The following is a 27,391-nucleotide window of genomic DNA, read 5'->3' on the forward strand; positions in this document are numbered from 1 at the left end:
AAGGGCACAGAAGTGCCACTGCTTTTGGATCCAAAGTTGATCCTCGACTATATTGATCTCTGGCACAAGGACCCAAACACTCCTATGCCTGATTTCAAGTTGACACCTGGCCAAAGTCACATGCTGACCCATTTCATCAGTGAAGAAAAATGGAAATATGAGAAGGCCAGGCAACTCAAGAAAGCACAGTACAGGAAGGAGAAGTTCCTGAAGAACAATGTTGTCTCTATGACAACTGATGAACTTGTAAAGCTCCAGTCTGAAATCAAAGTCCTCAGCGATGATTTCAACGCTTATTATGCTGATTGGAAAGGAACCAAGGTCAGGTTCGTCAATCTAACGAAGACACTCACTTCAAGTGATGCTGCCCCTGTGCACATTGAAGTCACTCAGGCTGAAGCATCTGCTCAACCTACTGAAGAACATGCCAGCACCATTGATGAAAATCTGGCTGCTGATGAAAATGTGAGTTCCAAGGCTGATGACTGCATTCCAGCCACTGAAGAAATTCCCAGGGCACCCACTAGTGGTGCGCCTGAAGAAAATGTAGAGGTCAGGGCAACTGCATCAATTGTTCCTGAAGAAACTGAACCAAATTCCTCTGCTCCTCCTGCACCTACTCCAACTCCAATCCTTCCTACTGCATCAGATGTGAAGAAGACCAAGGCTGCAGAGCGTGCAACTGTGAAGAAAAGGAAAGCATCAGCTTCTTCAGATTCTTCTGCTCCGAAGAAAATGAAGCCTATGACCAGCTCTTTTGCAAACCCGATTGATGTTGTTCCAATCTCAACCATGTCATCAAAGGACCTTGTTCCTTTTGATGAAGAATATGTGATCCCTAGTGGATCTGATGAAGAAACTCCTTCTGCTGCTACTTCAGAGCAGATGGATGAAGAAATTGAAGTGGATGAAATCCCTTCAACCCCAGTTATTTCCTCGCCTATGCCTCAGTTCACAGCTGAAGAGGCCGGCGTTGAAGAAATTGAAGATGAAGATGTGGACATTGGCTGTACCACACCAGTGATGAATGATGACTTTTGGGAAAGTCAGCACCGCAATTCTCCACTCTTCACTCCACTGCAGCAAATTCCTCAGTCCGCAGTCACTACAGTTCAAATGGGATCTGATGAAGCTCATGAAGACATTCCAGCCGCTAGTGCTGAAGAAACTGAAAATGCAGAATTGAAGAACCAGGCTACCACTGAAGAGGAACCAGAAATTCCTCAGCCTGAAGAACCTGAGATTGCGATTCCTGAGGTTGTGATGCAACTCACTGACACCCCTCTGCCCAAGCCAAAGGATCCATTCTCTAGGAAGCAGAAATTCAAGACAGATGCCTTCTTTGGCGAGCATGTATTCTTCACTGATTACAACCCTTATGATTCTGCTCGCATAAGGAAGAGGCATTTTATGACTGCCAGTAAGGCAAACTTCTGTTCTTCAGTGTTGTTCAACAAAGACAAAGTCTTCGATCATGAGCACATTCCTCACGTGGACATGGAATCTCTGCCGTGCTTCGAGCCAGTCCTCAGTGTTCTTCACGGCGCTGGGCTACTAAATTTCCGCACTGACATCTGTGATTGGAATGAAGAACTTATTCTTCCATTATATGCAACGCTGCACATCACCGGATATTCTGAAGATGTGAATTCATGGGTGCTGGACTGGATGTCTGAAAACACTCACTACAAGGCACCAGCTACTGAATTGCTTCATGCCTTACCTCTCAGTCCGCCCCTTGAAGGTGCTTGTTGCGTCTACAATGAACCTGAGCTAACCAATCACTACATACAAGTGCTGATGAAGCCTTTGAAGCCAGGTCAGACCCCAAGAACAAAATTCTTTGTGAAGGAATTGCTGTATGTGCCTCGGACTGTCTATCGCATTCTGACAAAGACATTGAGTCCAATCAAGGGCCACGACTCAAATGAAGAAGAAGTCGTTGGCATCATGAAGAATCTGCTTTTCAATATCATTCATGGCATTCCCATCAACTTCCATGATTTCTTCATGAGGACTCTGGCCAATGTCGCCATGTCACCATTTGAGTTGAAACCTTATGCACATTGGATTATGAGATTCATCAGGACAAGGTCTTCACTCAACTATAAGGCTGATACACTGAACCATTGTAGCTACTTGCCCCCAATTGAAGTCCTCAAACAGACATTTTCCTCGGCTGATGAAAAGGGCAAGGCTACGGCTGTAATTGATGAAGGCATTCGTCCATTGGATGGACAATTTCGCATGGCTGCATCCTACTCCACCAATGATGACTCTGCCACCCATGACTCTGCCACCAACGCGCCCAAGCAAAATCCTCAAGGCACAACACCCAGGGTGATGACTGACCGTGAGCTTCTCCTCCGTCTTCACCAGAAGGTTGATCGCAATCATAAATGGGTCAAGCGTCCGTTTGGTTCAATTCTTCACAACATGACTGCTACCCACAATGCAGTGACGAAAAACCACTACTACCTTCATGAAATCCTCAACCGCACCTAGGCTGTTCTGTCTCAAGTCTATAGTGAAGAAGATCTGAAGACAATGGGTCTCAAGGACGATCTTGAGTGGGTTGCACCTCCTCCGAAGAAGTACAAGAAGGTCAAGGTTCCTTCCTTGGTGGCCAGCTCCTATTCTTCATCACGTGACACTGATGAACATGAAGATTTGGACGACACTGCGGCAGGCCCTACTCCAACAAACGACCCCAACAATGCTGGCGCTCCTTCATCACCTTGATATTCTTCAGGGGCGTTAGTCCTCATTTTCGACCCTTTTGGTCATTTGATGACAAAGGGGGAGAAATTTGAGTTAGTCTTCAAGCGGGTCTATCTTATATGGGCGTTTTTTCTAAGTTTCAACTCTCGTTCTTTTGAAGAATTTAGTGGATCGAGTTGTAAACTTAAACTCTGTGGTGACCTGATACTTTTGCTGGTTCTTCTGCATGCTTATTCCTCGATAATGTTATTGCACGCATGCTGAATTACATCAGTCACCATATTTCATCGTGCATTTCAAATTCTACATATATTATGTCAAATGCGTGTATGAATTACAAGATATAGGGGGAGATCTCCATGATTCAACTCTTCAAGTGTGCATTGCTTCAAAAGCAAATTCCTCACTATGCACATCTTCAGGGGGAGTTCTTCTATATCTTGCAATCAAATTCCTCAATATCAGTATTTACACTTCATATGTTTATCCTCGTTGAAAACTTAACCTATATTGTCATCAATCACCAAAAAGGGGGAGATTGTAAGTGCATCTAGTGCCCCTTAGTGATTTTGGTGTATTGAAGACTTATAGGTTAAGAGACTAATGCGTGTGTGAGTGTACACAGGTCTATAAGTCTATGAGGAGTTTGATATTTACAGAGAAAGTCGACCCCTAAAACTGAAGTTCTTCGACTGAAGATCTTGGATTTCTGAAGACTTTCTGAAGACTTTGAAAGTGAAGAAATTGGTGTGACCTTGAAGACTTGGTATTCATTTGAGGAATATGAAGCGTGAAGACTTTTGTTTTCGTAGTTTCATTTTCTCTTTCTTGACTCATAGGAAACACCGTACTGTTAAAGGGGGTCGAGGAAATACTAAGGAAAAATTTCCATGTGATGCTCAACTCAAAATCCTACACCTACCAATCCCTTCGAGTGAAGCCATTGGAAATCTCATACAGTTCGGTCATATTCTTCAGTGACAGAGACGAAGTTCTTCTGGTCTCTGAGGAATTTGTTTTGACTGAGGAGTTAGGAATTCGCCAGTGCGGATTGCCTACACAGTGAGGAACATGATAGCCCTGAGGAATTTGAACCTCAAATTTCTGACCGTTGCTGTGCTGCGCGCCAGCTATCCCAAAATATTTTATCCACCTAACGGCCATATCATTGAAGGGCATTTATGTCTTATCATGTCGGGATGCTCCCTAGGCTATAAATAGCCGCCCCCTACAACCACTAGTTGGTTGGCTGCTCCGAGAGAAACTGACACTTGTCAATTGAGAGCATCCCATCCTCTGAGGACTTTGAGTGAGAATCATCAAGTGAGGAAAAACCCCAAACCCAAACACCTACAAACCCAAAGTGATTGAGCATCACTGAAGAGATTGATCCTGCATGGATCCAACGCTTGTTACCTTTGAAGACTGTGCTTGTTCCAGACGGTTAGGCATCATGGTCTAGAGCATCCAAGAGAAAATTGTGGATCGCCGAGTGACCGAGTTTGTGAAGGTTTGGAAGTCACCTGAAGACTTACCATGAGTGATTGGACGAGGTCGGTGTGACCTTAGTTCAAGGAGAATACGGTGAGGACTGTGTGTCCGGGACTGGGTGTCCTCAGGTTTAAATACCTAGCCGCTCCAACCAGACGTACAACTGAGAAAGCAGTTGGAACTGGTCTACCAAATCATTGTCTTCACCAAGCCAACTGGTTCTATTTCCTCAACTCTTTCATTTCCTCATATCTGTGTTTGAAGACTTTGACTGAAGACTTTCTCAATTTCCTCCGTACAATTTCTTCAGTCTGTTTGTCTTCATCCTGTGTTATCCTGTGTTTACGCTTGATGTACTCTATGCTTCTCTTCATTTCATCATGATGACTATGCTTGTGTTCTGCTATGCGTACTTTTGAGTACTTATTCCTCTGCAAGTAGTTCTTCGCTAAGGAATTTCCTCACCCACAAATTCCTCAGTGAAGAATTTATAAAAATCGCCTATTCACCCCCCCTCTAGTCGATATAACGCACTTTCAAGAAGGTAATCAAGTTAGCGAAATATTCACTCATCTCTTATTGCAGTCCGTCCGTCGCTGTTAATCAACCGGCGGGAATCACTGTGGATTCATTTTTCTTCTAGCTGATTCGAGTGTTTTCATTCATGTGTCCATAGTGCGAGCACAAAATCGGGTAAGTGTGGTCGCGGTCAGTCGGAAATGAAGTTCTATCTCACCATTCTGAATGACTTCAGGGAGCGCTCGATATGTTCAGTCTCACCCTACCACGGTCGACATGGCCTAAATTATTGAACATATACCGTTTGTTGCTACATTTGGATAAAAGGTAAGGTGCCACGTGCAGCCAAGATGTCGAAGCCGATTCCCCCCCTATATTAATTAGGCAAATTTATGATGTATTGTTCATTCAGTTACTCTCATATTTGCATCAAATGTTTGTTACATTATCTATTTTTAATTATATATTTTTGTAATTTGCTTTCATCTATATATTGATCTGTTCTATCAGTTACTCCCATATTTGCATCTTGCTCTGTTATTTCAATATAACTAATTTACGATCTTAATTTTCATTTCAAGCAGTACATCCCTTGCTTTGCAAGAACAGGAGTAGAAGGAAATCTTGGGCTTTACTTTGTTGATGACTCCATGGATGTCATATTGATAATGCAGCATGGATTTACAATGACGGTTAGCGTAAAACTTGATAAACTCCTATTTTGATGCGGACCTTTGGTGAAAAAAGTCTATGTGTTATGAACTGAAATCTGGCAATAGAATTCTAGTGCGTGCGCCACAGCCTAGTCTAATTAAAATGGATGTTTACTTCCCCAACGTCATCAGCCGATCAAAGTCTGATCGAGGTTAGGGTCCTTTCAACTTTCTCCATGCTGGCATATTACTTCGCAAAATCGGGGTATTTGTTCTGACTAATTGATCACTATTTAAGCAACCAATTGTGATTTCATTTTCTGACTCCATTCCTAGGCAGTAACAAATTCTATTTACCAATTTATGCGCACTATATATTCTTCTGCCATGTTCTGAATAAATAATACCTTTCCACCTTTTCAGCAGGATATGTTGGATGCATAGTGAACGATGTTTATGTTACTAAGCGTACCAAATTTCACTGGAAGGACTTGAAGGATGTCATAAACTTTGTTGATAATCTGACAGAGATAGCACAGCGTATGAACGCTACATTTTGGATGGGATTAATTATACCTATGGTGCACACATAGAACATGACCAATTGTGTGCACAAAATGTTGGTACAAAGTCTTATTTTTATGTTGATGCTCATAAACTATATATATCTTCAACGATATGTTACAATTGGTTTTTATTCTACATTTCAACACAAATTGCCCGTTGTAGTAGTTCCTGAATCAATTTCCTGGGATGGTCGAATTACACTTGTGCCGGCTAATAACGCAAAGTGATTGCAAGGTACCGCATTTCCCGCAGAAATGGAATCATTCAAATTAACAAGTTCTCACTTGTCGTGGCAATGCATCCATATTGGAAAATTGGAGACACTGTTCTACTCATACTCTACCAAGGCACATGAGGGCTCTTCCTTTTCATTGACGAAATGCCGAGTCGCTGTGATCAAGCTGCTTCCATCGGATAGTTGTGGTTGTTGGTCCTCAGCCTCTTAAAATGTGCTAGCTGTTACTATGTTAAGTATGTAGATATGGACCATATGGTTGTTGGCCCTCAGCCTCTTAAAATGTGATAGTTGTTACTATGTTAAGTATGTAGATATGGACCATATGGTTGTCAAAACCGTGTTACGAAGATCCTCCTTTTGTCGAATAGTGTAACCACTATATATATGTTACTCAAATGCTGTTAGCCAAGTTCTTAAATTTTCATGGAAAGTATTAGTATCGTACACAGTTCATTGAGTTTAAGCGTGTGCCCGGTAGAGCGGTAGAGTAGAGGACGCCCATGTTTTGGACATGGAGATCAGCACCGTTGTCCAGAAGGCATTTGCATATTAACTGTCCATATTGCAAATTCACACACGTGTTAACATAAGGAAACGTATGTGTAACATACTAATCATCGCACACGAGTACTCGCAGACGCATCGTGTGTGATACTCCTAGCCACTGTAAGCAACTAGTTTGCAATTTTCAATGTTTTTTGTACACACAGAATCGCACACGAATTAACTGTAGTAACCGTCTGTGTTGTAGTTTATCATCGCAAACAGTTCATTCAAGCGGGTTGTTTGCCGCGTATCACACATATCTTGTTTACATGACTCATTTGTGTTCTTTTGGCTCATCGCAACTAGTTCATCTATGTGAAATGTATGCCGCATACCACACACATCTTGTTAAGTTGAACCGTTTCTGTTGTGTTCCCTAATCAAAAACAGTTCATCCGAGTGTACCGTGTGCCGTATATCACACACACCTTGATCTGGCTAACCATTTCTATTGCACTCCCTAATAGAAAACAGTTCATCTAAGCAAACTGTATGCCGTATATCGCACACACCTTGATATGGCTGCCTGTTTATGTTGTTCTATCTCATCGCAAACAGTTCGTATGGATCAACTGTGTGCCCTGCATCGCACACGCAACTAAAATCTGAACCGTGTTTGATGTCTCTGCCATAGCAAACATTTTTCATCCTTTTTGACGGTTTTTACATCACCGTTTGCGATTAATGCATCACACACAGTTTCGTCAAAGGGTCTCTGATCGTAGTGTCGCGTTAGCAGCATCCTGCAGTAGTGCAATGACAATCTTTTGTGACAACACTGGAGCAATTGCCTTAGCGAAGGAATCCAGGTTTCACAAGAGAACCAAACACATCAAGAGACGCTTCAACTCCATTCGTGAAAAGGTCAAGGATGGAGACATAGAAATTTGCAAAATACATATGGATCTGAATGTGGTAGACCCGTTGACTAAACCTCTTCCGCGGGGAAAACATGATCAGCACCAAGACTCCATGGGTATTAGATTCATTACTATGTAATCTAGATTATTGACTCTAGTGCAAGTCGGAGACTGTTGGAAATATGCCCTAGAGGCAATAATACAGTGGTTATTATTATCTTTACCTAATAATAAAGCAAATTGGGTTTCTGGTCGTCCGTCATGGCATTTTTCAGGAAAGTCCCTCTATTTCAGAGAATTCAACCCGTAGTCCTGTTTTAAGTTAAAACGAATCATTTTTTCTTATTTTACACAAAAGTACCTGTGTTTTCTTGAAATAAACTTGCCGTCCAGATTTAAGTCACACCCGAACCGTTATTTTACATTTTTTGAAAACCCCCTCATGATTTAGGTAAGTCATCCGCGGATCATATTTAAGTCAAACAAATGCTTTTTTAAATCATCCATATCTTTTAATTCGTAACTCCGATTTGAACATGTTATATATGAAATTTGATTAGCAAAATATGTAGAATATGAATACGAGATTATTTTTACCTGTTAAGTATTTTTAAATATTATTTTGGAATATATTTAAATCAAACAAATGATTTTCTAAATTATCCGTATCTTTTAAACCGTAACTTCGATTTTAACATATTATATATGAAATTTTTTTAGAAAAATGTGTGGAATCTAAATATGATGTTAATTTTACCTATTAAATATTTTTAAAATATTGTTTTCGAAGCAAACTTATAATTTATAGCGCAAGATCCGTTTTTCTTTCGTATGGGCGGCGATCCGGATTGCAAATAAACACCCCACTATAACCATATAGGGAAAAGAAGACATCGATAACTACACATGCATACCTCTAAAAAATTTCACAGGGGAAAACAACAAATTTCTCATCGCGAGAGGGAGAGAAAGCGAGAGAGAGAGAGAGAGAGGAGAGGGAGAGAGAGACGCCTTAGGATTAACCATATTCAAACATGTTTTTGTTGCTTTGTGTGAATATCGAGGCCATCGCCGGCGAGGGTGAGAAGGAGGATAAGCGGCAACACAAATATGATGCCTTGCAAAAATAAAGGAGATGGACATATTGTGGTCTTGAGTGATGGTTGTTGGGTTAAGAACGTGTGTTATGTTTTCTCTCCTGTTGCAACGCACGGGCACTTTTGCTAGTATTTCCTTAATCAAGGTGAAGGTTTATTATTCTTGCTAGAATTGTATTGACCGGAAACTTAAATACATGTGTGGATACATGAAAAAATACTGTGTCCCTAGTAAGCCTCTACTAGACTAGCTCGTTGATCAGAAGATGGTTAAGGTTTCCTAACCATAGACATGTGTTGTCACTTGATAACGGGATCACTTCATTAGGAGAATGATGTGATGGACAAGACCCATCCGTTAGCATAGCATATGATCGTTCAGTTTATTTCTACTGCTTTCTTAATTTCAAATACATATTCCTTTGACCATGAGATCATGCAACTCCCGGATAACGGAGGAATACCTTGTGTGCTATCAAACATCACAACGTAACTGGGTGATCATAAAGATGCTCTACAGGTATGTCTGAAGGTGTCTGTTGAGTTGGCATGGATCTAGATTGGGATTTGTCACTCTGTGTGACGGAGAGGTATCTCTGGGGCCCCTCGGTAATACAGCATCACAAGAAGCTTGCAAGCAAAGTGACTAAGGAGTTAGTTACAAGATGGTGTATTACAGAACGAATAAAGAGACTTGGCGGTAACGAGATTGAACTAGGTATGGAGATACCGATGATCGAATCTCGGGCATGTAACATACCGATAGACAAAGGGAACTACGTATGGTGTCATAAAGGTTCGACCGATAAAGACCTTCGTAGAATATGTAGGAACCAATATGGGCACCCAGGTCCCGCTATTGGTTATTGACCGGAGAAGCGTCCCGGTCATGTCTACATCATTCTTGAACCCACAGGGTCCGCACGCTTAATGTCCGTTGAGGATATAGTATTATATGAGTTATGTATGTTGGTGACCGAATGTTGTTCGGAGTCCCGGATGAGATCACGGACATGATGAGGAGCTCCAGAATGGTCCGTAGGTAAAGATTGATATATGGGATAATAGTGTTTGGTCTCCGGAAGGGTTCCAGAATTCATCGGAAGGGGTTTCGGATGTTTCCCGAAATGTTCTGGTGCGAGAACACTTTATTTGGGCCAAGGGGTAAAGCCCACGAGGTTTAAGGATGGTGCAAAAGGAAGTTTTGTGGAGGCCAGGGGCCAGACGCTGAGGACCCTGGCGTCTGGTCCTGGAGTCCGAGTAGGACTCTTGCCTTGCGTGCCAAACTGACTTTGAGGAGGCTCTTTCTCTAAGAAATGACCCCAGGGCTCAACATATAAATAGAGGGGCAGGGCTAGCACCCGGAACACATCAAGATTTACCAAGCCGTGTGCCGGCAACCCCGCACCCTCTAGTTTATCCTCCATCATAGTTTCCGTTGTGCTTGGCAAAGCCCTGCGGAGATTATTCTTCACCACCAACGTCACCACGCCGTCGTGCTGCTGGAACTCATCTAAAACTTCGTGTCTCTTGCTGTCGAGAGGGCAAGTACATCATCGAGTTGAACGTGTGTTGAACATGGAGGTGTCGTACGTTCGGTACTTGATCGGGACGGATCGTGAAGGTGTACGACAACATCAATCTTGTTGATAAACACTTCCGCTGAGCAATCTACAAGGGTATGTAGATGCTCTCCCCCTCTCATAGCTATTGCATCTCCATGGATAGATCTTTCGTGTGCATAGAAATTTTTTGTTTTCCATGCAACATTCCCCAACAAGTAGTGCATCAGAGAAAGTAGTTCCCATGATGCCTACACCAACTAGAGAAGAAGCTAATGATGTGATCATGAAACTTCAGATCAAGTTACTACTGAACCTCGTAGATCGACCAGAACACGTACCGCACCAGAATGGTACGGTAATCCTGTCCTAGAAATCATGTTGTTAGACAACGGCGAACCTATGAACTATGAAGAAGGTATGGTGAGCCTAGATTCCTACAAATGGCTTGAAGCCATGAAATCTGAGATAAGATCCATGTATGAGAACAAAGTGTGGACTTTGGTGGACTTGCCCGATGATCGCAAGCCATTGAAAATAACTGGATCTTCAAGAGGAAGACAGATGCTGATGGTAATATTACTGTCTACAAAGCTCGACTTGTCGCAAAAGGTATTCGACAAGTTCAAGGGGTTGACTACGATGAGACTTTCTCACTTGTAGCGATGCTTAAGTTTGTCAGAATAATGTTAGCAATTGCCGCACTTTATGATTATGAAATCTTGCAAATGGACGTGAAAACTGCATTCCGTAACAGGTTTCTTAAAGAAGAGTTGTATATGATGCAACCAGAAGGTTTTTTCGATCCTAAAGGTGCTAACAAAGTATGCAAGCTCCAGCGATCCATCTATGGACTGGTGCAAGCATCTCGGAATTGCAAATATATGCTTTGATGAGGTGATCAAAGCATTCGGTTTTATACAGACTTACGGTGAAGCCTGTATTTACAATAAGGTGAGTGGGAGCTCTGTAGCATTTCTGATATTATATGGAGATGACATATTGCTGATTGGAAATGATATAGAATTTCTGGATAGCATAAAAGGATATTTGAATAATAATACTTAGATGAATGACCTCGGTGAAGCTGCTTAGATATTATGCATCAAGATCTATAGGGATAGATCGAAACGCTTAATAGGACTTTCATAAAGCACATACATTGACAAAGTTCTGAAGAAGTTCAAAATGGACTAGTCAAAGAAAGGGTTCTTGCCTGTGTTGCAAGGTGTGTAATAGAGTTAGACTCAAAGTCCGATCGCGGCAGAAGATAGAGAGAGAGAATGAAAGGCATTCCCTATGCCTCAGCCATAGGTTCTGATGTGTGCCTTGACATAAGTTTGGTAGGGAGGTACCAAAGTAATCCAGGATTGGATCACTTGACAACGGTCAAATTATCCTTAGGTACCTAGAGAGGACTAAGGACATGATTCTCGGTTATGGAGGTGATAAAGAGTTCGTCGTAAATTATTACGTCGATGCAAGCTTTGACACCGATCTGGATGACTCTGACTCTCAATCTAGATACGTATTGAATGTGGGAGAAATAGCTAAAGTAGCTCCATGTAGTGCATTGTAGACATAGATATTTGCAAAATACAGACGGATTTGAATATTGCAGACCCGTTGACTAAAAACCTCTTTCACTAGCAAAACATGATCACACCTTAGAACGCATTGGGTGCTAATCACATGGCGATCTGAACTAGATTATTGACTCTGCTACAAGTGGGAGACTGTTGGAAATATGCCCTAGAGGCAATAATAAATTGGTTATTATCATATTTCTTTGTTCATGATAAAGGTTTATTATTGATGCTAGAATTGTATTGATCGAAAACTTAAATACATGTGTGAATACATAAACAAATACTAGGTCCAAAGTGAGCCTCTACTGAAATAGCTCGTTGATCATAAGATGGTTAAGGTTTCCTAACCATAGACATGAGTTGTCATTTGATAACGGGATCACATCATTAGGAGAATCATGTGATGGACAAGACCCATCCGTTAGCATAGCATATGATCGTTCAGTTCCTGCTACTGCTTTCTTAATGTCAAATACATGTTCCTTCAACCATGAGATCATGCAATTCCCGGATACCGGAGGAATACCTTGTGTGCTATCAAACGTCAGTCCATAACTGGGTGATCATAAAGGTGCTCTACCAGTATCTCCAGAGGTATCTGTTGAGTTGGCGTCAATCAAGATTGGGATTTCTCACTCTCTATGACGGAGAGGTATCTCTGGGCCGTCTCGGTAATACAACATCACAATAAGCTTGCAAGCAAAGTGACTAAGGAGTTAGTTATAAGATGATGTATTACGGAACTATGAAGTGACTTGCCAGTTACAAAATTGAACTAGGTATGGAGATACCAACGATCGAATCTCGGTCAAGTAACATACCAACGGACAAAGGGAACTACGTATGTTGTCATAAAGGTTCAACCGATAAAGCGATAAGCACATTTCATATATATAATTTTGGCATACAAATATAGCATTTGTTCAGTTCTGACCATCAATTGTTGCTAGGAAATGTTGAATAATTGAATGAAAATCATATAAAGGGATCGTTTACTACTCTTTGGTCTATTTTGCACAAAAGTGGGCAAAGGCACTATAAACTTCAAGATTTGGACTATGTGGCTAACGAGAAGAGACAAGGGCGGGAAAGAAAGATGGAGGGACCCTAGTGTGATGAACATTAAAACTTGAAGGGTCTGCCTAATGAAGAGGAGGACCAACTTGTACTGAAAGAAGAAAAGAAGAGGGGCCAAATTGCAAAGGGGAAGATCAGCCGTGAGGGGTCAAAATCCCTAGTTCATCCTCTATCCCCTTTTGGGCCTGGCTACATCTCCCTCTCCCCCAACCTCCTTATCCATCTCCAGCCGCCGCCACGGCCAGGCCATTGTGGTAGGTGCGCCATCGACCTCCACCATCCGCGCCATCCATCCATCTTCACCAGCGCCATCCATCCCTCGGTGCCGCCAGCCACGACCATCTCCACTCCACCACCATCACTTGTGCGACCACCCAGACAAGGGGGTCGTGGCGTCTGGTCCTCCGAGCGAGCAGCCAACCACCCGCATGCCGCCCTGCTGCTGTCCCCATTCCCATGGGTCTGCTCTTCTTCTTCCCCACGTCCTTCCTGCTGCTCCTCCAACTTCTCTTGCTGCTCCTCCTCCTCTCAGCCTTACTTCTGCTCCTTCTCCAACCCCTCTTGCTACTTACTCCCTCTACCGCTGCTCTTGCTTTTTCTCTGAATCCCTTCACTACTTCTCCTAGTCATGCCCCTGACAAGATACCATCACAGGGGAGTCTGATCCCCTGCGTGCCTCTCTTCTCTGCTAGCTGTTGCTCTCTCCCTCTTTACTAATCTTGCTACAGATTGTCTCCAACTCGTCCTGCTGATCTTCTCCATCACCTACACCATCTACAGCTACAAGCCTAAAGATTGATCGGGAATTAACCTCTGAATCTCTCTCTTCTCTTGCTACTGTAATCTGAATTTTTGTACTGTTCTACTAACATTATTGGTACTTTTATATTCTGCTACCGTGATATACCAACATGTGTGTGTGTTTGTGAAGTGAAACATCTATCTTCTGCCATTTAATCTTTTTCCTTTCCTCTGTTACACATTTGATAGTTATATATGTGTCTTTGCATGTTACTTCCCTTTTCTCGTAGTCCCTATTGTCTCAAGTAATATGAAAAACCAAAAAGAAAGTGAGTAAAATATGAATCTCCTTTGTTTATTTGCATTTTCCGTTGGCGACAATCTTAGTTAGTTAGGTTTTATTTTCAGTTTTCATCATCCAAAATGATGTTACCTAGCTTTAGCCGAGTATAGTTGCCATCGCCTAGTCCCTCTGGAGGACACGACATCCGTAATTTGCACAAAATATTCCACTACAATTACAATTGATCATTTTGGCGCCATTGCCGGGGACTAGCGTCTAGCGATTTTGTTTGGCTATAGACTAGGTTTTACTTGTTTTCTCTTCGTGCCATGTATTTGTGATATATTTCTTACCCCTAACCACTATTCTAGTTATCTTCTATTTCTTTTCTTGTTCATTTTGTAGGTTGGATTGTCTTCTTGGAAATGGCATCATGCTTATGTGAGCAATAGCACGGAAAGTGTTCAAGACCTGATAAGTAAGATTTCCCATCAATTAGATGATTTAGCTCGGCAACGAGGAGTAGTTTTCGAGGATGGGCCTAGTTTTTATGATCCTTATTCCGGAGGCCATCGTTATGTTGCTCCTACATGCCATAAAATGATCAATTGTAGGTACAGTGGGGTTTCACGCCCAAACTGCGAGTGTCGTGTTCTCAGGGACTAGTCGTCCTGCGACTACGCTTGGCTAAATCTAGGTGACGTGATATTGTGTGATGAAAGCAGAAAATAAACCTAAACTAACTAAGATTGTCTCCATAGAAAATATAGATAAACAAAGGTAGAATCAGATTTCACTAACTTTATTTTTGGTATTTTGGATTACTATAGATAATAGAAACTAAAACAAAAGGGAGTAACATGACAAGGACACATATAACTATTGACGTGCAAAAGACAGAAGAAAAAAGATTATACTATAGAATAGAAATGCTTCACATCACAAGCACATTTATCACAAGAAATTGAGACAATATAAAAATCACATTTACTTGAGCTATCAACCATCCTTAAAGTTCAACACATAATTCACAAGAAACAATCTAAAGTTTTACAAACCACTAACTGACGGACAGGGCACAAATATTCCACAGTGGAATTTCCACTAGTACAAAATCTAGTTGATCGAGTCTCAACACTAATAGTTCACAAAATTACACACACACACACATGTCACAAATGTCACGGGTACACAGCTAGCAACTGGACTACAAAATATGAGCAAGTTCCCATAATAAGTCCAGTAAGCACATGCCTTACATATACGAACAGGGGAATTACAAGCTATAGTTCGGTTTCTAGCAGATCCACAAATACTAGAGACACTAGATGGAGAGAGGAGGAGGAGCAGCAAGCTTCAGCAGTAAAGAAAGGAGAAGTTCAGAGCAGAAGCAAGGTGAGATTCAGAGCATCAACAAAAGCATGGGAAATAAGAGGAGCGGCAGAGGCACAACAAGAGATGTAGCAGCAACAGAGGCGTGGGGAAGAAAGAAGTAGCAGCAGGTTGGGGCAAGGGAAGGTGAATAGCAGCAGCAGACTAATAGAGAAGGGGCGCACTACAAAAAAAAATACACTTTCATGATGATACGTGTTTGTCACAGTAGGTTACGTTTTCCGTCATGCATGTACATCCATGATGATTTTATGACAGAATCAAGATAGTCATATGTAACGCCCACGATGCGGCTATATCTCCCACGTGTCGAGGCACGACTTACAGGCATAACCGCATAGTGGTTGTTACAAGTTGGTAATCAGAGCCATTCTCGACTTAGGAGCCCCCTGCTTGATCGAATCGCTGGCGTTGTTGAGTCTAGAACAAAAATGTTTTGAGTCTTAGGATTATATATATCGGAGAGTAGGATTCTTTTTACTCCTCAGTCCCTTCGTCGCTTTGGTGAGGTCTCCTGACGTAGAAGTTTTGACTATTCTCTCCTTAAATTTCACTAATTTTTTTGGATCACGCGGGTATCTTGGAATCGTTCCGATGGTTTTGTGACGAGAACATTGTTCTTGGTGCCTCCTGACATTTAGGGGTTGTGGTAGTGTCCCGGGAGTTGAGCTCCGAGGTGTTGTCGTCACAATTTTATCGTTGCGGTTCTCGAATACCTGAGTTTCGCCGACATCGAAATCTCTTTTATGCAGTTGTTGGTGAGATCACCTCGACGCCATCCAGTACTGGGGCGGGAGTTAGGGAGTATTGCCATAACTCGTATAACGGATGTTTTTCGAAGGTTGAGGTAAACGATTTCCGAAGGTTTCTTGGTTATGTGTTGACGGATGGATACAACTGGATCTAGGGATTGCTAGTTTGGGTGATATATTTTGTGTCCCCTGTATCCCCAACACCAGATTGCATAACCAGAAAGTTTCGGGAGTTTATAAGTGGGAATTCTAGTAGCCTTAGGCTGTGTTTGGTTGAGCTGCAGATTCTGTAAAAGCTGCTGTGAGCTGTGAAAAAGCTGCTGTGAACTTTCTGCTGTGGAAAAGCTGGAAGCCGTTTGGTTGAAACAACTGTGAAACTGTAGATTTGACTGTGAATGTTCTATGATGCCCCTTAGGCCATAGTGAAATATGTTAATTTCCTAGTTGGCCGTAGAGCAGTGATACATATATGGTAGGCAATTGAACGTCCATTTTGCAAAGGAAAATTATGACAATTAAGATGACTCATAGGTAACACATATGCAATTTAACGATTATGGTTTGATGTTTCATATATTCAAACAGATAGATACACCATAATATTATTATGGAAGACGTGGAGCATAGAGAAAACACATATGGTTCACATGATGATGACCTTCATCGACATAACTAACTTATCTTGCCATGGCAAGACAAGCATCAGCTATCCTACTACGAATATTGTTCATGCTATCTTCGTTCTCCTCTTCTTCAACGGGATCCGCTTGTGTTGGTGCCACCAACTTTCGTAGCACTGGAGGTACATACTCATCATCGGCATCACATTTATCAAAAACTTTGTCACTTAACTTGCTATCACAAATGAAATTATGCAATGCCATGCAAGCAATGATGATATGCTTATGTGTACGAGGTGAGAAACTTGGGACCCCTTTCAAGATGCGCCATTTCTGCTTGAGTACCCCGAAAGCACGCTCAACAACATTTCGAAGGGATGAATGTGAAAAGTTACACAACTCGTATTTCCCTTCAGGTGGACGATGACGGCGAAGACGAAATTCCGGCAGATGGTATGTACTCCCCTTAAAAGGAGCAAGGTATCCCGTTCGGTTTGGATACCCAGAGTCGACAAGATAGTATTTCCCTGAAAAAGAACACAAAGTTAGCGTCACACATAAGAATATAATTAATGATGACATCAGTTACTACATTATACCTTTGGGTGGTATAGGAAATGAAGGGAAGTGTGCTAATGCATGATTCAAGACCCTTGTATCATGTGCACAGCCCGGCCAACCCGCAACCACAAACGTAAACCTCATGTCAAAGTCACATACTGCAAGCACATTCTGAGATGTGAAACCATGTCGACATCTATGGTTAACCGCATCATCTACATGCACTGAAACTGGTACATGTGATCCATCTATGGCACCAATAGTGCCTTTGAAATGAGGCCAGAAACGCTCTTCCTTAATCTTTTCATGCTCATGCCTAAAAGTAGGATCTCTAGGTTTGATGTTATCTTTCGCTAACTTGCGCAAACATAACAAAACTTCCTTAAACTTTGTATGAACTGTCCAAAGTGATCGTACAAAACGGTTCTCAGCTTGAGCAAATGATTGAGGGCCTCCAACAATCCATAAGAACATGGCCAGTGACTCAATTGATGAAACATTAGTGGTTGACGTCAAACCATATGCAGAGACAAGCAAATCATGAAGTGCCATGAAAACATCATTGCCCATTCGAAACATTTTATAAAAGTATCTAGGTCGACCGTAACACTCCATGACCCATTGAAGTCCTGTTTGCCGAGGCACTCTGTATGTTTTGTTCAAGTATCGCTCAACATAGAGGTTACCTAGGTTTCCCATGATAGCATCCTGATTCGCAAGTTCAGCTAGAAGTTTCATTCCCTCCTGTCCCTTTATGGCCACTTCTTCCATTCTTGCATCCATCTACATAACAATATAAAAATGTTAAAATATTCTGCATCACATAAATATGACCAGACTACATGAGGAATTATTTCTCGCAACATAAATATTGTAAAACAACACAAGCAAATATTTCTCACAACATAAATATAGTAAACAACACGAGCACATATTTCTCACAACATAAATAAGGTAAAACAACACGAGCACATATTTCTCACAACATAAATATGGTAAAACAACATGAGCACATATTTCTCACAACATAAATATGGTAAACAACAGGAGTAAATATTTCTCACAACATAAATATGGTAAAACAACATGAGCACATATTTCTCACAACATAAATATGGTAAACAACAGGAGTAAATATTTCTCACAACATAAATATGGTAAAACAACATGAGCACATATTTCTCACAACATAAATATGGTAAACAACAGGAGTAAATATTTCTCACAACATAAATATGGTAAACCAACATAAGCAAATATGGTCCACGACAAAAGCAATTACATCCACAACGAAAGCAAATATGGTCCACAAATAACCAAATTTGGTCCACAATGAAAGCAAATATAGGTCTATAACATAAACAAATATGATTCACTACACATGCTTCAACATCTCCTTCTCATGCTCCCTCTCCAAAAAATCAAACCTCCCTTCTTTTGTTTCAAGAACATTGAAGATTTCCCTAAACTCGGGCTTCACTATAAGAGTGAGGGTTGTGTGCATGAGAGCAGTTTTTTCCTTCACACCACATTCTTTGACCATATTCATTACTTCTGAAATGGTGGGAACATGGTTTGTGAGAGGAGCGGATGATGCTTCAACACTTGAAGTTATCTTCTCCACTCCACTTTCTATTTTCTCGCATGTCTGCTTGTACAATCGTAAGAATGGACTCTTCTCTTCCTTCTCCTCATTTGCGTTAGAAGGTTGCTTGGGCTTCTTGCTTGGTTTTGGTTTCTTCGAAGATGCCAACTTCATTTCAGCACGACCATCGGGCTTCTCGAAAGGAACCGCATTATCATCACTTGATTCATCAGAAGATATATCTCCAGCACAAGAAGCACTAGCCCCAGTAACATGTACTTTGTCAAATATGATGTGCAAATCTTCAAGGTGCTTTGGTCCCTGTTTTTTGAACTTCATATGATTGCATTTCTTTCCTGTACTCTCTTGGCATCTCTGAAATGGATTTTAATGTATAAGTGAGATAATGCAATCATATAGAACCATGCCAAATGAAAAACAAAATGGCTAGTCCTACCTTGATATGTTCATCCCACCATTCTTTAGAGCAATCAACGGTTCTCTTCGCATCATCCCATCCAAGCCCAGTTGCTTCATTTTTCAACTCCATGAACCAAGTGTACTAATTTTTTATGGCATCCCACTTGTTTTTGAATTTATCCTTGGGATACTTCTTTCCCGTTCTAGCTTCCCATTTCTCCAAAACGTTTTCCCAACCCCTCTTGTTTAAATAACCTAATGGCCTATTCCCCTTTTCAACCTCTTCCCTCAATATTTCAATGAGTTTCTTGAGATGGGCATCATCCCACACCGCCTTCTCAGTCATACTTCAATAAAGCAATATGAGAAAAGCACGTATCAATAATAATGCATTACATAATCGCAGCAAGTACTCAAATAGTATGTACAAGTAGCAAACATAATATCTATGTACAAGAAAATTTTGTGAATGTTGTTTGCTGTCTTTTTAGATGGCATGTCATGCAAGCTTATACATCACACAAAAAATAGGTATATCATGTTCAGCTTCTGTACATATCATGTATACAAGCAATTAAACATTACATAAATAAAATTGTGCAAAAAATTCAAAGGAAACCTAAACAGGGAGGGTGAGGAGGAAGGAGAGGGGGAGGGAGCAGTGAATTGCTGTAGATTTGACTGTGAATTGTCTGGAATGATCCTATTTACATCCAATATACATCATCAATAGACAACAATATGACAAAGCAAAATAAATCCATCCTATTTCTACTTGTACAGGAGGTGGGAGGGGGGATAGGGGAGTGGGAGGAAGGGGAGCAGCTACCTTTCAGAGTGGAGGTAGGAGCTCGCGTCGGGGCTGCGGGAGGCGTCGCCGGCGGCAGGGCGCGCAGAGGTGGAGGACGGCGCCCCTTGCTGGTCCGGCGGTCCTCGCGGGCTCTTGGGGTGGAGAGGTCCGGCGAGCAGTAGAGGAGGGAGGAGGTCGCGACGGGGAGGCGGCGGTGGAGGGCCGGCGGCGGCGGCTAGGAACCCTAGCTGCCACTCGGGTCGATGGGGACTGGGGTTCCGATGTGTTTTTTTACGAGGGGTGGCCTTCTGTGGTGCTGGATGACTCGCTCGGGAGGAATAGGCCCAATCGTTTTCCACTTACGAATGGCAAAGGTGGGTAAAGACATTGAAACTCTCAGGGGACAGCTAAAAGTGCATTGCTGAAGTTGGGGGTTCACCTGCTTCGAAAAATACACTGCGGGGAAGCCGTAACTTTTACAGATTCTACTTCTCTGTTTTCCCCTTTGGTTAGCTTATAGCTTCCAAAAGCCAGAAGTTGGCTGTAGAAGTCCAACCAAACACAGCCTTAGGATATCTTTCCGACAGACGCATGATATGAGATTGGGGTTCGACGTCTAGTGGTCCGCCTGTACACGGTTGATTTTACAGTGGTCTCGTAGTGTCTTAAAGAGTCCTTGGCTATGCCGACTCGGGGACGCTTCGTATGTCATGTGCACAGCCTTGTACATGATGGTGCTGTACGATTGAGCCCGTGTGGGCCCCACCACGAAAACTTCGGACGAAATCTCTACCATATGTTTGTTCCGGCTTATTCTGCAAGCCAATACTTTGTTTTGTTTTCAATTGTGATATTCGAGTTGCTTCAAAGCCATATGTTGATTCCATATCTTTTTCAAGTGGCTTCTCAACTTATGGAAGTGTGATGATTTACTACGGAATTCATTCGTTCATCTTCGTTCGAATGTTTATTGTGAAGACTGTATGTTGCAATTTCTATCCGTTGATTCTACTTATCTATTTGTCTATCAAGATGCTAACGGATGTCACCCTCTTCAGGATGGCTCCGCCAACGCGTCAGAATCCGGATCGCAATGAAGGGAGTCAAGCGAACCCTCCGCCACCACCTCCACCACCTCCACCTCCGGAGGCATGGCAAGCTATCATGGCAGCCACCAACGCCAATGCTCAGATGATTCTGCAACTCTTGCAAGAACGCACCTAAGGGCAAGGCAATCAAGGGAATCAAGGTCAAGGCAACAATCAACCTCACTCTGCTACACTCAACCAGTTTCTCGCAAATCAGCCCAAGTCTTTCAGCTACTGTGCCGAGGCCACGGATGCCGATGATTGGCTCGTGGACATCAACAAGCATTTTGAATGTAGCAATGTCAGGCCTGAGGACTATGTCAAGTTCGCTTCTTTTCAGCTCAAGGACCAAGCTGCTGATTGGTTTCAGCAATACAAATATTCCAGAGGAGGTCGTGTGATCACTTGGACTGACTTTTGTCAGGACTTCAAAGCGCACGACATTCCACAAAGTGTTGTTGAGAGCGAGCGTGAGGAGTTCCGCAATCTCAAGCAAGGCAACATGTCTGTGTATCAATTCAACATCCAGTTTCAGAAACTTGCTCGCTTCGCTAAACAAGACGTTCCTGATGAAAAGAGCATGATCTATCACTTTAGAGGTGGCCTTAGAGAGGATCTGCAGTTAGCTCTCGTTCTTGTTGAGCCTACTCAGTTTGATCAATTCTACAATATGGCACTGAAGCAAGAGGCTGCTCAGCTCAAGTGTGAGGCTTCTAAGAAGAGAGTCAGAGACGCAGTTCAGTCTTCTTCTTCCTCACTTGTGGCAGCTAAGCAACAGAAGTTCTGGTTGCCTCCTCCTCCTCCGTTTCGTCAGCCTTACCAGCAGAAGAACAAAGGTGGCCATGGTTCTTCCAACTCTTCCAACTCTGGCTATCAGAACAAGTCTTAGAATCAAGCTCCAAAGTCCAATGCTCCTTATCACCGTCCACTCTCAGAGGTGACTTGCAACAAGTGTCAGCAGAAAGGTCACTATGCTAACAAGTGCTTCAACCAAAGGCGCCTTCCGCCTCCTCCTCCTGTCAGATCTTCCAGCAATGCAGTGGTCAAGCATAATCCAAAGTCTGCTAAGGTGAACATGATGAATGCAGCTCAAGCGGAGGAATCGTCTGATGTGATAATGGGTAATCTTCCTGTTAATGATATTCCTGCAAAAGTTCTTTTTGATACTGGTGCATCGCTTTGTTTCATGTCAAGACCGTTTTTTGCCAAGCATGAATTCTCTTGGTCTTATCTGGATAAACCATTGGGTGTTGTTTCTCCGGGGAAGTCAATGAGAGCCAACTCGATAGTTCCGGATGTTTCCATCAAGATGGAAAACTATAAATTTCTGTCTTCTCCAGTTGTTCTTGGTGACTCGGATATTGATCTTATTCTCGGGATGGACTGGCTTTCTAAGCACAAGGCTCAACTTGATTGTGCTGCCAGGAAAATTCAATTGACACACTCTTCTGAGGATGTGATTATTTATGCCGCTCGTGATGAAACCATTCGGTTTTTTTCTCTCAATGAGAAGGGCGAATTGAATGCCATCTCTCAAATTCCAGTCGTTTGTGAGTACCAAGATGTCTTTCCAGAAGAGCTTCCGGGTATGCCTCCTCATCGGCCAGTTGAGTTCGTTATCGAACTAGAGCCTGGCACTGAACCCATTTGCAAGCGTCCATACAAGCTTGGACCCAACGAGCTGAAGGAATTGAAGAAACAACTCGATGAACAAGAGCGTCTGGGTTTGATCAGACCGAGTTCTTCTCCATGGGGTTGTGGTGTTCTTTTTGTCAAGAAGAAGGATGGCACGGACCGACTTTGTGTCGACTACCGTCCATTGAACAAGAAGACAATCAAGAACAAGTATCCACTTCCCAACATCAATGAGCTATTCGAGCAACTCAAGGGTGCTAAAGTATTCTCCAAGCTTGACCTTCGTATGGGTTATCATCAGATTCGCATTCGTGAAGAAGATATTCCCAAGACAGCATTCAGAACAAGCTTTGGTTCTTATGAATATACTGTCGTGTCTTTCGGCCTTGTCAATGCTCCTCCAGTTTTCTCTCGGATGATGAATTTCATATTCAACCCCTATACCAATGAATTCGTCCTGGTGTATCTCGATGATATCTTGGTCTTCTCCAAGAATAAGAAGGATCATGCCAAACATTTGCGATTGGTGCTCGACAAGCTCAGAGAGACAAGCTCAGAGAGTATCAATTCTATGCGAAGTTCTCAAAATGTGAGTTTTGGCTTGATGAAGTTCTTTTCCTTGGTCACATCATCTCTGCCAAAGGCATCGCTGTTAACCCCGAGAAGGTGTCCGCAATTGTGAATTGGGAACCTCCTCAGAATGTCAAGCAGCTCCGCAGTTTTCTTGGTCTTGCAAGCTATTGCCGAAGATTCATTGAGAATTTCTCCAAGATTGCAAAGCCTGTTTCCAACCTCCTCCAGAAGCATGTGAAGTATGTCTGGTCTCCTGAGTGTGACGTTGCTTTCAACACTCTCAAAGAGAAACTTGTCACAGCTCCTGTCTTAACTCCTCCTGATGAATCCAAGCCATTTGAAGTTTTCTGTGATGCTTCTCTCCAAGGTCTCGGTGCTGTGTTAATGCAAGAGAAGAAAGTTGTGGCCTATACCTCTCGTCAGTTGAAGCCCAACGAAAAAAACTACCCCACTCACGATCTTGAGTTGGTGGCAGTTGTCCATGCATTAATAACGTGGAGACACCTCTTGTTGGGAAGACAAGTGGACATTTTCACCGATCACAAGAGTCTCAAGTATATCTTCACTCAACCCAACCTCAACCTCAGGCAGACTCGATGGGTCGAAATGATTCAAGAGTACAATCCGAGTATCGAATATACTCCAGGCAAGGCAAATGTCATTGCAGATGCTTTGAGCAGGAAGGCTTATTGCAACAGCCTAATCCTCAAGCCATTCCAACCGGATCTTTGTGAAGCTTTCCGCAAACTGAATCTCCAAGTTGTTCCTCAAGGCTTCCTTGCCAACCTCGTAGTCTCTCCTACTTTGGAAGATCAGATTCGTGAGGCACAACTCCTGGATACCAAGGTGAAGAAGGTGAAACGTGGTATCGACAAGGGTCTTTGCAAATACAAGTGCTATCGCATTGATGACAGAGACACTTTATTCTTTGAGGATCGGATTGTGGTTCCTAAAGGTGATCTAAGGAAAGTCATTATGAACGAGGCGCACAATTCTCTCCTATCCATTCATCCTGGAAGTACGAAGATGTACCATGACCTCAAGCAGTCGTATTGGTGGACTCGATTGAAGCGAGAAATTGCTCAATTCGTGAATGAATGTGATGTCTGTCGAAGAGTGAAAGCAGAACACCAATGACCAGCTGGTCTCCTCCAACCTCTTGCTATCCCAGAATGGAAGTTTGATCATATCGAAATGGACTTCGTGACTGGATTTCCAAATTCCAAGCGCGGAAATGATGCTATCTTCGTTGTCATCGACAAGCTTTCTAAAGTGGCTCATTTCCTTCCAATCAAAGAATCCATCACAGCAGCTCAGTTGGCAGAGCTATACACCTCCAGAATTGTCTCCTTGCACGGCATTCCACAATTGATTTCTTCAGATCGTGGAAGCATCTTCACCTCTAAGTTCTGGGACTCCTTCCAGAAGGCCATGGGCACAAACATTCGCTTCAGCACAGCTTTCCATCCTCAAACTAGTGGCCAAGTCGAACGAGTCAATCAAATTCTTGAAGATATGCTCAGGGCTTGTGTCATTTCCTTTGGCATGAAATGGGAAGATTGTCTTCCATATGCCGAATTCTCCTACAACAACAGTTTCCAAGCAAGTTCGGGCAATGCCCCATTCGAGATTCTCTATGGCAGAAAGTGCCGGACTCCTCTCAATTGGTCAGAGACTGGTGAACGCCAACTTCTTGGCAATGACTTAATCACTGAAGCTGAAGAAATGTGTAAAGTCATCCGTGATAATCTCAAAGCCGCGCAATCGCGCCAGAAGAGTTACTATGATAGTAAGCACCGTGATTTAGCTTTCGAGATCGGAGACCATGTCTACCTCCGCGTCTCTCCAATGAAAGGCACTCGTCGCTTCGGTATCAAAGGGAAGCTTGCCCCTAGATACGTGGGTCCTTTCAAGATCATTGGCAAAAGAGGCGACCTCGCCTATCAGCTTGAGCTTCCTTCCAACTTTGCGAACGTGCACGACGTGTTCCACGTGTCACAGCTCCGCAAGTGCTTCAAGACGCCTGAGCGCACCATCAACTTCGAAGAGATTGACCTCCAAGAAGATTTGTCTTATCATGAGCACCCTGTTGCTATTCTTGAAGAAACTGAGCGCAAGACTCGCAACAAGTCAATCAAATTCCTGAAAGTGAAGTGGTCGCACCATTCCGACCGGGAAGCCACCTGGGAACGCGACGACCATCTCCGTTCCGAATATCCGGAGTTCTTTCAGTCCTAGATCTCGGGACGAGATCCTCTCGTAGTGGTGGAGTGTTGTAACACCCCACATGTAACTTTCCTTATTTGTAACTTCGACTCTTGCCATTTTCGGCTATGTGTTATGATATTCCCTCCGTGGTCGGGTTTTATTTTTCGTGTTGTATTTTGTTCATGTCATGCATTTCATATCATGTCATCATGCGCATTGCATTTGCATACGTGTTCGTCTCTTGCATCCGAGCATTTTCCCCGTTGTCCGTTTTGCAATCCGGCGCTCCTATCTCCTCCGGTGCACCCCTCTTGTTTTTTCGTGAGCGGGTGTCAAACTTTCTCGGAATGGACCGAGGCTTGTCAAGTGGCCTTGGTATACCACCGGTAGACCATCGGTCAAGTTTCGTTCCATTTGGAGGTCGTTTGGTACTACAACGGTTAACCGGGCATCCGCAAAGTCCATTTGTGTGTTGCAGCAAACCCCCCTCACAAACCAGCCCAAAACCCACCAAACTCTCTTCCATGCTCTAGGTCGTTCGATCATAATCGTGTGGGCGAAAACCGCACCTCATCTGGAGCCTCCTAGCTCCCTCTACCTATAAATATGTGAGACCTCCCGTATACAAACGCAGACGAAACCCTAGAAAAATCCTTCGCGCCGCGCCGGACGTGTCCACCGCCGCCGGACACTTCGCCGCCGCCGCCCGCAGCCCATCGGCGCGCGCCACGTGGCACGCCGCCGCGCCCCCGCTGCCGGCCCGCGAGGCCCGGGCGAGGCCCCCGCGGCCCGCCGCCGTCGCCTCCCGGCCCCGCCGCCCGCGACCGTCACCGCCGCCCGCGCCGCTGCCGTTCGCCGCCGCCGCCGCCGGCCATCGCCGCCGTCTTGTCGCCCGAGCTCACCCGCCGCCGTTCGCCGCCGCGGAAGCCGCCCCGTCGCCCGGCGCCCCTCCCTGCCGTCCTCTCCTCCGCCTCTCCTCCCTCCAGCCGCCGCGCCCCCTCCTACTCCGGCCCTCGCCGGCGAGCACCCGAGTCCGAGCTCCCTTGATTGGATCTGGGTACTGTAGCGTTGACTTTCCCGAGCCCTGATTTTTTTCCCAAGTTTTTTGCATTTTCATATTATGTACCCATGTTCATCAGTGCATAACTCCTGGCATGTAGCTCCATTTCACGCGTGTAATATGTCAATTTGTTCGTCTCGTGAAGCTCTACATTTTGTTCAATTCCACCATGTTCATTAGAGGCCATCTTGATGCCCAAATCTCTGTTGCAAGAGGGCTAGTTGCTGTTATCTGCTGGTTCTTAACAGAACTTGTAGATTTGTCATTTTTGTATCATTTAATCTGTGCATCTTATGGGCATGAGCTCTACATGTGTTTTGTTGTATGTCATGCCATCTTTCCATTGGTGTATGCCATGTATTTTTATGATCTCTGTGGTGACTCGAACAAGCATGCACTCTAGGCCCCGTAATGTTTCTGATGTCAGGGACTTGGTGATTTCTCTGTCTGTCTGCTGTTATTTTGTTGCTATGTAAACTTGATGCTACAGAGAGATCCATGCATATTTTGGAGATGTTCAGTAAGGATATTTTGTAGATATAGTTGTAATTTGTCCATTCCTGCCCTTTTTTGCAATTATGGAGTACCATAGTATGACTCAATCTTGCTCTACTTTGGCTATAAATTATTTCTGACAGATTCTTAACATGATATGCAATTTTGCCAAGCTTATTGTAGTTGATCCATACATGCTATGTATTTGCTCTTACCATGGATAGCTTCATAAACATGCCATCTTCTGTAGGTATGCTTGTTTTGTCAT

At 43.2% G+C, this 27,391-nt stretch overlaps 2 protein-coding genes across 2 annotated transcripts; both read right to left on the bottom strand.

Moving 5' to 3' along the window:
• Positions 1 to 16,685: 16,685 nt before the first annotated feature.
• Positions 16,686 to 18,353, bottom strand: LOC123493532 (uncharacterized). Its single transcript, XM_045227239.2, has 2 exons — positions 17,308 to 18,353; positions 16,686 to 17,235 (listed from the first exon to the last, which is right to left on the bottom strand). Exons 1-2 carry the CDS (start codon positions 18,050 to 18,052, stop codon positions 16,766 to 16,768), a joined length of 1,215 nt encoding a protein of 404 aa, XP_045083174.2. The 5' UTR covers positions 18,053 to 18,353; the 3' UTR covers positions 16,686 to 16,765.
• Positions 18,354 to 18,477: 124 nt separating this feature from the next.
• On the bottom strand, positions 18,478 to 20,211 carry LOC109764511 (uncharacterized). The gene is made up of 3 exons (XM_040387096.3): positions 20,104 to 20,211; positions 19,312 to 19,621; positions 18,478 to 19,229 (listed from the first exon to the last, which is right to left on the bottom strand). The coding sequence occupies exons 2-3, from the start codon at positions 19,402 to 19,404 to the stop codon at positions 18,645 to 18,647; spliced, it is 678 nt and encodes a 225-aa protein (XP_040243030.1). The 5' UTR covers positions 19,405 to 19,621; positions 20,104 to 20,211; the 3' UTR covers positions 18,478 to 18,644.
• Between the last annotated feature and the right edge of the window lie 7,180 nt (positions 20,212 to 27,391).

Source organism: Aegilops tauschii, chromosome 4, assembly GCF_002575655.3.
Source record: "Aegilops tauschii subsp. strangulata cultivar AL8/78 chromosome 4, Aet v6.0, whole genome shotgun sequence".
NCBI classification, from domain to species: Eukaryota; Viridiplantae; Streptophyta; class Magnoliopsida; order Poales; family Poaceae; genus Aegilops; species Aegilops tauschii.

Bases quoted from the DNA above. Each gene is read 5' to 3' on its own strand.
- LOC123493532 (XM_045227239.2), bottom strand. From the start codon at position 18,052: ATGGATGCAAGAATGGAAGAAGTGGCCATAAAGGGACAGGAGGGAATG. The intron at 17,236-17,307 runs GTATAATGTAGT...GTTCTTTTTCAG, and splicing joins ATTTCCTATACCACCCAAAG to GGAAATACTATCTTGTCGAC.
- LOC109764511 (XM_040387096.3), bottom strand. From the start codon at position 19,404: ATGGAGTTGAAAAATGAAGCAACTGGGCTTGGATGGGATGATGCGAAG. The intron at 19,230-19,311 runs GTAGGACTAGCC...AATCCATTTCAG, and splicing joins GGTGGGATGAACATATCAAG to AGATGCCAAGAGAGTACAGG.